An 11729-nucleotide genomic window follows, 5' to 3' on the forward strand; every position below is an offset into this window, starting at 1 on the left:
CCACTGTATATACATATATATATATATATATATATATATATATATTGTATTACTGCATTATTATTCTGCAAATATATTATACTGTATTATATATTTCAATATATAAATATTTATTTATTATATATAAATAATACATTTGTTTAATAATTTTAAAACTTTTGCAATTGCTTTCTCTTTCTATAATATTATCTGAGTGGTATTTTAGGACACTGTCTGTTTCATTTCAGCAGTCGTTACGGTCAGTCCAACTCCCTCCCAACCACGGGCTGCGTAGGCAGCAGCGTTCCCACCCGGAGGAACCTGCGGCAGTATCAGATGCGGAGTTTGCCTGGTGTTAGACCCGTCCTTTTGAGTACCACCGGCCTGTTCGGACCAACCCCCCGAAGCAGCAGCAGCACTCCAGCCGGCCTGAAGCAGGGAAGACAGGTTTGTCATTTCACAAACAACACCGAACCCGAGCATAAATGACTCTGTTACTACTTCAAAGTGAAGGGAGCTCTAGTTTTTGAAGTGGATGGAGCTGGAGGCAATTTACAACATTCCAGAAATCCTACATCACTGTTAAATGGAACAACTGAGGATCGGGTTTTGGAAGCGTAGTGATAACCTGGCATTCTTGCATGTCTGCTCAAACATTTTTCTAGGCACGCTTACAGTGGGAGGAAGTTCCAACTGCCTCTCTGGTTCAGAGTCTGTGGACGGTGGATTTTAGGTGCACGAAACAGCCGATGAGTCATGTGTGGGGAGAAGTGTGCCTGGAGGGAGGAGAGAGAGAGGGGAGGGCAGAAAAGAAGAGGAGAGGAGAGAAAGAAAGAGAGAGTGAGAGAGAGGGAGCTAGTCAGAGGCAGTGAGAACAGTGCACAGGCATTTCCTGTTTTTCCCTGCTCCTCTGTACAGGAGGGCCAGGAAAGGGGGAGAGGGAGTCAAATGAAGGGAGTGAGAGAGTGAATGAAAGTCAGATACGCAGGTTAGAAGAACTTATTCACATCAGACCACTACATGAATGGATGAATCTTACAAAATGATCAGTTACATGTCCCTAAAACCCCCAAAAAATAAATAAATAATGGAAAATATTCCCCCCGCCCCCAATTTCTCATTTCCATAATGCAAAAAACAACGTATATATATGTGTGTGTGTACATTTTAAAAGTTACAAATTGTTGTATTGCAGTATTGAGAATCATAATTGAGAATAATGGAAATGATAAAAAACAAAGTAATGTAAAATACTGAAACGGATTGCAGTAATTTCAGGTAAATATGCTTAACTGTCCTAAAAATAATGTCACAATGCCATAAAATAAAAATAAAATATATTAAAATAAAATATACTGTAAATAAAAAAATTTAAAAATATATATATAATTTTATTCTGGTGAAATGTGACATGGACATGTTTTCATTAGATTCATTTATATATAGAAGAATTTTCTAGAAGATTTTTCTAGAATTTTATAGAGTAGTCATGTTTCACACTGAATGAGTCAGAAAGGATATGTTTTCATTATATGTAGTCAAATAGTCATTTTATGTTTAGAACAATAAAAGGCTTCATAATTATGTGAAACTGTTTTTCGTGTATTATCCATTAGTTTAGTGAACTCACTTATTTACCAAGTCTATTATGTCAGTTCTAGTATTCACATGAGCACAGCTTATAGTATGATGTGATTGTAATTTGGCTGGCATGTGTGTTTTTGTGGTAGGGTTTGTGGTTTGCCAATCCAGGGGGCAGTAACAGCATGCCCAGCCGCACCCACAGCTCAGTTCAGAGGACCCGATCGCTACCCGTCCACACCAACCCACACACTATGGCCATGTTCCAGCAAACAGGTAAGAGACAATAACTTGAACACACTGTAGCTTACAGTCTGGTCAGGCAAAGTTAAATTACCATCATTTCTGACACAAAAACCCCCAGATTACTTAAAAAAGGAAACTGTTTGAAAAAAGTTGCCCTCCAGTTAAGGAGCTCAGAGGTAAAAATGCATGTAAACGAAATGCCATCTGATCTTGATAAACTTTGTCTCTTTTGTGTGTGTGTGTTTTTTTGTTTTTTGCGGTGAATGAAAATCAGTAATCAACTTGTGGTGCAGTACATTGTGCTGCATTAAAAATAATCAGACAATGTATGTGCAAGTTATAACACACTTCCTGTTTCTGTTTTTTCACCATAAATTCATCGCCTCACCATGGCCAAAACGTTTGAGATATCAAAAATCCCTTCGCAATTTAGCAACCTTAATGTCTTGAGATCATGTTGTCCGAGATTGGTGGTGATTGGACGAAAAACCTAGGAAGAGTATTCATATGCGCTTTTTAAACAATCCAAAATAGCTGACTTCCTGTTGGGCGGAGCCAATGACATGCAGTGCGAAAGTTGTCCGGCTCAGTGAGATCTATATGTGTACTGAGTTTCATATGTATACGTGTAAATATGCACGAGATATGCTGCAAGTTTTCGGACTGTGTTCCAGAGGACGCCGTAGAGCCCCTGTGCCACGCCCGGGTCCCAAGCTCTATGGCATCCTAATGATTGCAGATGCCAACATGTGTGCCAATTTTCAAGAGTTTTTGAGCATGTCAAGACCCCCAAAAGCCCTGGATAGATGAAAAAAAATCCTTAGAAAAGCAATAAAATATATTTTTTGATAGACCTTTTTGGTCTGTGTATCTTTTAAGTGTGTGGACAGCACTTCCTGAATTTTGTGCATTATAGATTTAGATTTAAAATTGCATTCAACATGCTGATACCCCGATCATAAATATATTTCTGTGGTAAAATAAAACACTACAGAAGCATAGAATGGCTTACGTCAAGTTAAAAAAACATCATCAAATATTTGTTAGTGGTCAGACAGTTTTCTTTTTTCTGACTGAAACCATGTCACACATTTAAAGTTTTCCGGCTTCTTTGTGCTGTGTGCTCCACTGACACACATTCAGAGCAGACAGATGTTCCTCTCAGTCTGTGGCTCCACTCTGACTGCAGCGGAAACTCACTTCCTTCAGTTTGCACCGTTCTCATGGATTTACAGAAATATTTGTACCCTTTCGGAGAAGAAAGAGGGGCTGTGCACGAGACTCTGTACTGTGTTTTTGTGTAATAGGTTGCATGTTACAATGACTGTCTTTGTGCAGCATGCCTGCCACTTTTTCTGTCAGACTCATTCCCCCTCGTTTTCTCATTGCCACCCATCCAAATGTGTTCACATTAACGCCTTGATTAATTCAAAGGCATCAAAGAGGGAACACTGTGAGAGAGACTTGATGGGACTTACAGGATTTGCTGCTTAAAAATAGCAGGTCGTCTGTTCCATCCAGCCAGTGGTTGCTTAACTCAGCTCTTCCTTCCCACAAGGGATTTTCAAAGGCCCGTTTGCTGTTGACTCAGCTAAAGTAAGGGCCAGCCCAGCCCGAGCAGAGCTGCTGGAGCCCTGAGCAGTCAGAGCCTGGCCCACCGAGACTGAAGCTACTCTTTAGAACAGAGCTCACACTGTAGGCCAGTGTACTACTGAGGGAACTATGAGCACAATCAGTTCACAATCAGTTCAGTGCAATTTGCAGGCATAATGGCAGTTTGAAAATTGAGGTCGCAATTTGGAACTATTGATCAATTGCAGTATGATGACAAGGATGTGAATGAGACACTCTGAGAGGTTTGAAATGCATCTTTGTTTGCAGCCCTCATTTGAATTGTCATGTGTTGTGTATTGTCATAACTTGTTAAAGCTGACTCAGTTTGTTTGTCATTTTGCAGATTTACAGGTGCCTGTGACTGAGCCTGACATCAATAACCGTTTGGAGTCTCTGTGTCGCAGCATGACTGAACACGCTCTGGGAGGTACATGTCCACTTCTTGCTCAGTTTATAAATACTGCACTTCAAGGAATAGCTCACCCCAAAATGAAAATGACACCAATTTAAGGTTTTTTTTTTTTTTTGGGAAGGAAATTAATACTTTTATTCAGAAAGGATGCATTAAATTGATCAAAAGTGACAGTAAAGATATTTGTCAATTTCTATTTTAAGTGTTTTGAATTTTCTATTCATCAAAGAATCCTGGAAATAATGTATCATCACATTTTCCACAAAAATATTAAGCAGCACAACTGTTCTAAACATTGATAATAATAAAAAAAATGTTTCTAGAGCAGCAAATCAACATATTAGAATGATTTCTGAGGATCATGTGACACTGAAGACTGGAGTAATGAGACTGAAAATTCAGCTTTGCCTTCACAGGAATAAAGCGCATTTTAATATTTATTACAATAACAACAGTTGTTTTAAACTGTAATATTACAAAGAAACTTCTTTCAAAAAATCTTAAAAACCTTTTTTCACTATGTTATGCGACGATATTAACGTCGATCTTTGAGAACAGAAACTACTTGTCTACTAGTAGTATGTTACTATGTTATCTAAAGATATTTACACGTTTTGGTGTATGAATAATACTCAAAACTCATCTTTTGGTATGAGCTAATGAATGAGGATGTTTCTAGTATTGCATCATGTTTGTTTAACAATCTGTGCGAGAAAATCTTCTGATTTTATCCCCAATCCATGAGAACGGAATTTGAGGAAATGGTTTGGATCTATGCTGACTATGGCAGGATCATGAAACCCCACGGGACAGTTTCTGTTTGGAGCATCCCGTCTGACACTCATTCAAAAGGTCAAAAAGCCTTTTGAAGTCCTTTGTTTTCCTTTGAAAATGTTCAAGGGTTCCACAACATTTTGGTGGAACTTTTTGAGGTGCTTCTTTGGTGGGAGCTTTACACAACGCATCAGACACAACAATCTTCAAAAGAGAAAATATTGTGACTATCAGTTTCAGACAGGAAGGAGCATTACTTTGTATCCACACGCCACGGGATCAATACAGTGAGCATTCCCATGTGAAGTGGAGGTTTTCTTTGCATAAAGAGTGTTTTTTCTCTCAGGGCTGACACACAGAGGCTTTCAGTGTAGTGGGCTCGGCGCTGGACAAGCACAGCTTTGTGTTGGGGGAGTGCAGGGAGACAGACAGGAGAGAGGCAGGCAGACAGGTTGAATCAGGGAGACGGGCAGAAGCAGTGGGCAGCTCTGCGGTGAGCTCAGGAATGCCCTGCTCGCTCCACAGCTGCCAACAGAGCCCGTAGTGTTCTTGTGGCAACGTACCCCTAGACTTTCCCCCCTCAGGACCTCCACCTCCTCTGGTCAGCAGCCTGCCTGGGAGTTTTGTGTGCCCTCATTACGCAGAATGAGACTGCTTCCTCTTTGAAACTGTACGGTTGGGAAGTCCAACTCATTTTAAATAAACCAGAAGCAAAAAAAAAACTGATTCACTGGGTTGTTTCAGTCACTCAAAGGCTTCCCAGAAGTCCTGTGCAATATTTTCTAGGAAGCTATATAAGTTACACTACCATTCAAAAGTTTAGGGTCAGAAAATTTTGGTTTGTTTTGTTTTGAAAGAAATTAATACTTTTATTCAATTAATACTTTTATTCAAGGACACATTAAGTGCAAAAATTTTTCTAGTAAGTTATATGTTACATTACTGTTAAAAAGATTAGGGTAAGGAAATGTTAATATTTTAAATATTGTAAAGTTACAAAACCGTTCAAAGGTTTCGGCTCAGTATGTGTTTTTTTAAGAAATTAATACTTTTTGTTCAGCAAGGGTGCAATTGATCAAAGTGATATAACTGTTTCAACACTGATAATAATAATAAACGCTTAAGCAACAAATCAGAATATTAGAATGCTTTCTGAAGGATCATGTGACACTGAAGATTGGAGTAATGATGCTGAAAATTCAGCTTTTAGCCTATTTATTTATATTTAAAAAATATTCAAATAGAATAAATAGTAATAATATTTCACAATATTACTGTTTTGACTATTTTTGATCAAATAAATCCAGCCTTGGTCAGCATAAGAGACTTTAAAAAACATAAAAAATCTTACTGAAAAAAAAAACTTTTGACAGTGGTGTATATGTGAGTGAATAAAAATGACAAAATGTTCATTTTTGGGTGAAAGGTTCCCGAAGTGTTTCAGAGTTTCACTTGATTGTGTCGATGTCACGATGTCACTTGTTTCCATAGATGGCGTTGATCGAACTTCAACCATCTGAGAGAAGAAAAGGGGGCACACAGGGAGAAGGCATGCCTGGCAGCAGGGGGAAAGGTCATCACGAGGTCACAAGCCTCTCTGCCTATAAACTCCCCCCCTCCACCTGCTCACCTACCAATGACAAATAGCCAATAAGAGAGGTGGGGCGTGGTCTACACAGTGCCATTCACCATTTTCTGAAAGGATTACCACAAGCAAGTTCTGTCACTATGACTACTTCAGCGTGTTTACATTCGAGTTTGGGAGAAAATCACATCTTCAGCACTTCCTTAGAACGCCGCAAAGGGTCTACGTGTCGACAGGCCATTAGAGGGGGTCCGTAACGCAACGGAGACAACTCAAAGCGTTCAGGTGGCGGTCTGGGACGTCACAAATTCCAAACCAACCAGTAGAAAAAACCAGATCAAGATTCGAGTTACAGATTCGATTTCTGTGCCTCTGTGCAGATGTGAAAAATATTACATTATAGTATGTTTACACGTAATACTGTCAAGAAAATCAGAAGTCATTTTTTTCAGGTGCGAGCGTTGTCAAAATCCGAGAACGGTGTACAGCTTTAGGTTCCCAAATGGCTTCATACTAGTTTACAATTGTGTTTGTATTTATTGTTTTGTTGTTGTAGTTTTCTTTTGAGCCAGCAGGAAAGCTGATTTACAACACTACAAAGACAGTAAGAGCTACGGATGGTACTCAGAAGAAAGAGAGGGAACATGAGAGCAGAGATGGGAAAGGAAACAGGAAGTGATGTCAGCAGAAGGGTCTGTAGAGGGAGCGAGGAATGTCGTACATGGATTCTGATGTAAGGAATAGTAGAGGGAGATCAGGAGGTCAGAGGAATATAGGAGAAATGCCAGCAAATGCAAGTAGATGGAAAGGTTGAAGAGGAGCAGGTGAACATAGAGGTCAGAGGTGCGCAAGTCCAGACAGAATATGCAGAAATATATAAAATAATAGAAATCATTTTTATTCAAATGTATATACGTTGTTATTTAAATATATTTTATTATATTTTATTTCTATTTTAATATATTTAAATTGAAATATAAATAAAATATTTTAAATATATTTATTTAAATAACATTTTATATATAAATGACAATTAAAGTTAAATAAAATACATTGAAATACAAATTATATGTATATATTAACTATATTTTTGGCAGAAAATTTGTGGTAAAATGTGTGTCTGAAAGCATAAACATGCTTGGGAGAAGTGTACAGCTTCATGAATGATGTTCGTTCAGATACTGTGGGAATCTGTGGAGATTTTTACGGATTCCGTGTGGGCCTGGAGAGGAAAATGTTTTACAAATGTTTGTTTTTTTTATGCATTGCATTGCTTTTTTTTTTTTTATCTGTAAATGCACAGCTGTAGATTGATTTAGTGATTTTGGGTAGATTACAGGTGTCATATGGAGGTTTTCAGCTGGTTTCTGCGTATTTGGGATATCACATGCATGGTACACTGTGTCAGTAAACTGTTGGAGCAACAGGGAGAAATATACAGTATATATGAGGAAAAAACACTAATGCACCAGTTACTAGTACAGAGCGCCATCTGGTGGTGAAACTGTGCAGTAGTTACCATTAAATGAGGCTAGAGTGTTTCTTACAGTATTGTCTTAATATCAGCCATTAGTTAATCATGCCAGGTATAAAAAATAAAAATAAATAGAACGTTTACAATAAGAAATGAGCTTTTAGTTTTAGACTCTTACAAGTGAAGATCTGATTTTCTGCATGGGAAGGGTCTGAAAGAGTTTTTTTGCTTTAATTGTTTTAATCCGGGACATTAAAGTCCCTTTATGAGGGTGTTCAGTGATTGTTAATGTATCTTATTTAGAGTTTTTCCTATATAACTTTGCTTTTCCTGCCCTTGGTGCTGTGAATCCTTGCTGAAACCATCAAAAGTGAATTTGCAATAACGTGCAATAGACTCTTCATCAGCAGCATGGTCTGAATCAAAAGGCTGAGGGGGAACTGGGGGTCCCGGAAAGAGGAACTGGACTAACAAACTCCGCCCTCTCCTCCAAATCTCCCACAATTCCCGAACCGCAGGACTATAGTATCCTGTACATCCTCGTGTGAAGGGATTCGCAGGCCTGCAACTTGATGCACCTTCCCACACCTCAAGTGTTTTATGCTTTTTGGCTCATCCAAAGAAACCAGTCATGATTAAACAGACGGTAAAGAGGCACTTTCACATCCGTTGAGTGGCGACCGACGCAGTTCAAGCTGCCTAAAAGAAAGAATATTGACTATGCAGTGTGTCGACTTCATAAGCGACTTGGTGCCTCCAAACTAGTGCTTTTAATGTGCATGAAATGCCTTAAACGGAATGGTAGCCGGTGTTTTACAAGCATGTTAGCAAACCATCATGTGGCATCTTGTGCATCTTGTTTCTAGAGGTGCATTTATTTGTGTGTATTAAGCCACTCATCACTGCCATTTGAAAACAATTAGCAGATTCAAATGATTATTTATTCTTTTCTATTATTGATGCAGAGGTTATTGTATTCATTAGATGTATTATTTAAGATACCTTGTGTATTAACTTTTGCTATGGCTGGGTAACCATAAGTACATCTCAAATAACAACCTAGTTATTTTTTGACGTTTTGTTTTCCCAATTTGCATTCTTTATCTAAAAAAAAAACCTACCTGATAGTCAAAAGACATCAATTTTTTGTTATGTTGTTTTAATATTGCTGTTTTGCGAGTATCTATAAATGCTTATATTTTGCTAACTCTCCCCGGATGGTGTATTTTAAGGAAAATGTTTTTATATTGTCACACGTTGTAAACAAAGAGCCAAGTGTTTTGTTTTGGTGGAGATTTCGTTGTTATTCTGATGCTGTTTTTCCACCTCAGCTGTTACGGTATTTAATGCCAAATATATACGGCGTAGCGTCATTGCGTAGCGTTGTTCTTTAGGAAGAGCGCTGCTCGCTCGTGATTGGGTAACGAAGAATGATGCGTATTCAGCTCTGGTTTGTTTAAATATTTTTCACACGAGTCGAAGCAGATTCGTTTCCATCCTCAGTGCGAAGACGCTTCAGTCCAAATGCGTTCTACTGCCAACATGCAGCAGAATTACAGATGCTGTTACAGTGTTAACATTTACATGCTACCTTGGTATTCCGAAAAAAAAATGAAACTAGCGTTTTAGCATTGACAAAGCATTTTTTGTTACATTATTTTGTAAAAGGTTTTGCGCGTTAGCATATCGGAACGTATGTGATGCTGATCGGTTTTATTCCAGAAAATAAAACCGATTTTATTCCCCCACCCCTATTCTGAAAAAAAGGGGTCTTGCTTTACTACGCTCTTTGAATTTTTCCCCATTGTTTATGATGTTTTTTTTTTGTGTTATTTTCAAGAGCCGATGTCCTGTATTGACTGCAGGCTGACGTACATATATAAAATATATATATATATATATATATTAAAAGAATCATATGTTTATGAAACCAAATAAAAACCAAGAAAAATAAATCAAAACATTTATAAAAAAAAAAAAAAAACGGGAAAAAAGGTAATTTCTATTTTAGAGATGCATGCAAGAGGCTGGGAAGTCATATCTAGAAAAACAAATGGCAGTGCCTTTTTTTTTTTGTATTCAGACCTTTACCCCAAATGTAAATGTTTTCTATGGCTCTAAAATATAGAGATAAGCAGATGGTCAAAACTTCAAATCATACAAAGTCCATACGAGCCGATTCTGATGCGTTTGCTCGGAAGGAGCGTGCTGGTAGTTCAGGGGAATCTGTATGCTTTAGGTACTTGTTATGAAGTTATGATTATATCTGTCTGTACAACACACAGATGTGTATATGTATTTTTGTTTGTATGTGTGCGAGTGTGACACTGTGTATCCAGGTGAGAACCCGGATTGTCTTGTAATTTTTGTACATATACCTTCTTAGTTGCGTCATAACGTGGATGGCTTCGGCGGAGGCTGTTTCCGCTTCCTGTTTCCTGTGAGGCGTCACAGCTCGTGTTACGTCTCTCCGCTCATCTTAGCGCAGGTTTTAAAAATCTTTACTGAAATGAACATGACTTTAGTCAATAAAGAGACGGATTCTGTAAACTCTTTCCCTCTTTAGTTCGTGGCTTTGTGAGTGTTTTTGTGCGTTAATGGGAGATTATACTGTTTGTGTGTCTGATGTTCTGTCCGCCGACTGAATGTGTTTTTGTCTGTTTCATTGGGTCTGTGTTAAATGCTTGACATTTTTGTAATAACCACAGACGAAAAGTATTAAAGAGTAACTTTTGAAAAAGACTAAAGGTTTTTTTCTCATTTCAAAGCAGCTGTTGAATGGTATGGAGGAGGAAGCTCTGCTCATATATTAAGGGTAACTAACAACCACGAGTCTGAGGAATTTACTGCCTCCTCTCGATCTCAACCAATCGGAGAGCTCGAGGCAGGTTTTTATTGCCAAGAGGCGGGGCTTTCTGTGAAAAAAAAGCTGAGTCACTCTCAACTCACTGTTTTATGAACTCATTTATGATGGGCCAATGAAAGTTTCACACAGATGGGCAGTGTTATTCATGGAAAATATTAGGAAGTGAAATTGGCTTTTTAATCCATACATGATATAAAGATAATTAAAAGGTAGAAGTTCACCATGAAAATAATATCTTTTTTTTTTTTTTTTTTTTTTTTTTACACACAAACTCTGTAACTGGGCTTCTGATACCTGGCTAAACCACTTTTAGGGTAGAAGGAAACTCGTCATTTTAACCCTAAAAGAAAGATATGTAATATTGTACTTAAAGGGGTCCTATTATGCTTTTTCACTTTTTTTTAATTTTAGTCAGTGTGTAGTGTGTATGTTTGGGCATAAAAAAGATCTAGAAAGTTACAAATCTCAAAGTCCACTCCAAAGGGAGATATTTTGTTTTTAAAAAATCCCTTTTCAAGAACTACAACGAATGGCTCGTTTGGACTACAGCGTTGGTTTCCGGGCTCTGTGATATCACAAAGCGGCTCATTAGAATATCATTAAAAATAATTCCCGCCTACAGAAATTCGAATGGTTGGGGGGTGGGGAGGGGCAAGGTTGTGGTTAGAAAGAAATTCGAATGGTTGGGGGGGTGGGGAGGGGCGAGCTCGTGGTTAGAATGCTTGGTTGAGAGAGTGCATCAGACGAGACGATGAAGAAGAAGTGCTGCTGCAGAGTTAGTGCATCAGAGAAAACGAAGAAGAAGAGCTGCTGTGCTGTAGCTTCAAATTTTCGGCATGTCTAGAACAATTCTTACAAGTACAACATGAAGCATGTTCTAGTACACCCCCAAAACAAAATCAAGACTTTGTAAAAGCGCATAATAGGACCCCTTTATTTATTTTTATTAGCATTTATTTAATATGCAGTAATTTCACAATAAGTATATTTCCCCTGCTCAGGTTGCAAATTTTCATTAAAGCAAATTAAAATAATAATACAAAAACAAATAAAACATCCTCAATCATCCTTAGGTTACAAGATAAAAATTGTATATTTAAATGGTAAAACATTAAAAAAAAACATTAACTATTTTAACTTGTGTCTTACAATAATGAGAAAGATTTTTTTAACATTACAATAATGCGAATTTGTGAGA

At 37.8% G+C, this 11729-nt stretch overlaps 1 protein-coding gene and 1 long non-coding RNA gene across 3 annotated transcripts in view; one reads left to right on the top strand and one right to left on the bottom strand.

Moving 5' to 3' along the window:
* The window catches only part of LOC107680000 (protein Smaug homolog 1-like), a 13205-nt gene extending 6119 nt beyond the window's left edge, over positions 1-7086 (top strand). Inside the window, exons 7-10 of one of the 2 annotated variants that reach the window (XM_016475738.1) lie at positions 228-426; positions 1710-1836; positions 3764-3847; positions 6098-7086. In XM_016475738.1, the coding sequence (XP_016331224.1) occupies positions 228-426; positions 1710-1836; positions 3764-3847; positions 6098-6126 (439 nt within the window). In that variant the 3' untranslated portion in view covers positions 6127-7086. The remainder of the gene's footprint in view (positions 1-227; positions 427-1709; positions 1837-3763; positions 3848-6097) is intronic. The other variant, XM_016475739.1, reaches the window with a different exon arrangement.
* On the bottom strand, positions 327-10436 carry LOC107680001 (uncharacterized). The gene is made up of 3 exons (XR_001633108.1): positions 10044-10436; positions 655-755; positions 327-408 (listed from the first exon to the last, which is right to left on the bottom strand). It is a non-coding gene; the product is annotated as an uncharacterized LOC107680001 (long non-coding RNA).
* Positions 10437-11729: the final 1293 nt, after the last annotated feature.

Source organism: Sinocyclocheilus anshuiensis, unplaced genomic scaffold, assembly GCF_001515605.1.
Source record: "Sinocyclocheilus anshuiensis isolate Anshui unplaced genomic scaffold, SAMN03320099.WGS_v1.1 scaffold772, whole genome shotgun sequence".
Classification (NCBI taxonomy): Eukaryota; Metazoa; Chordata; class Actinopteri; order Cypriniformes; family Cyprinidae; genus Sinocyclocheilus; species Sinocyclocheilus anshuiensis.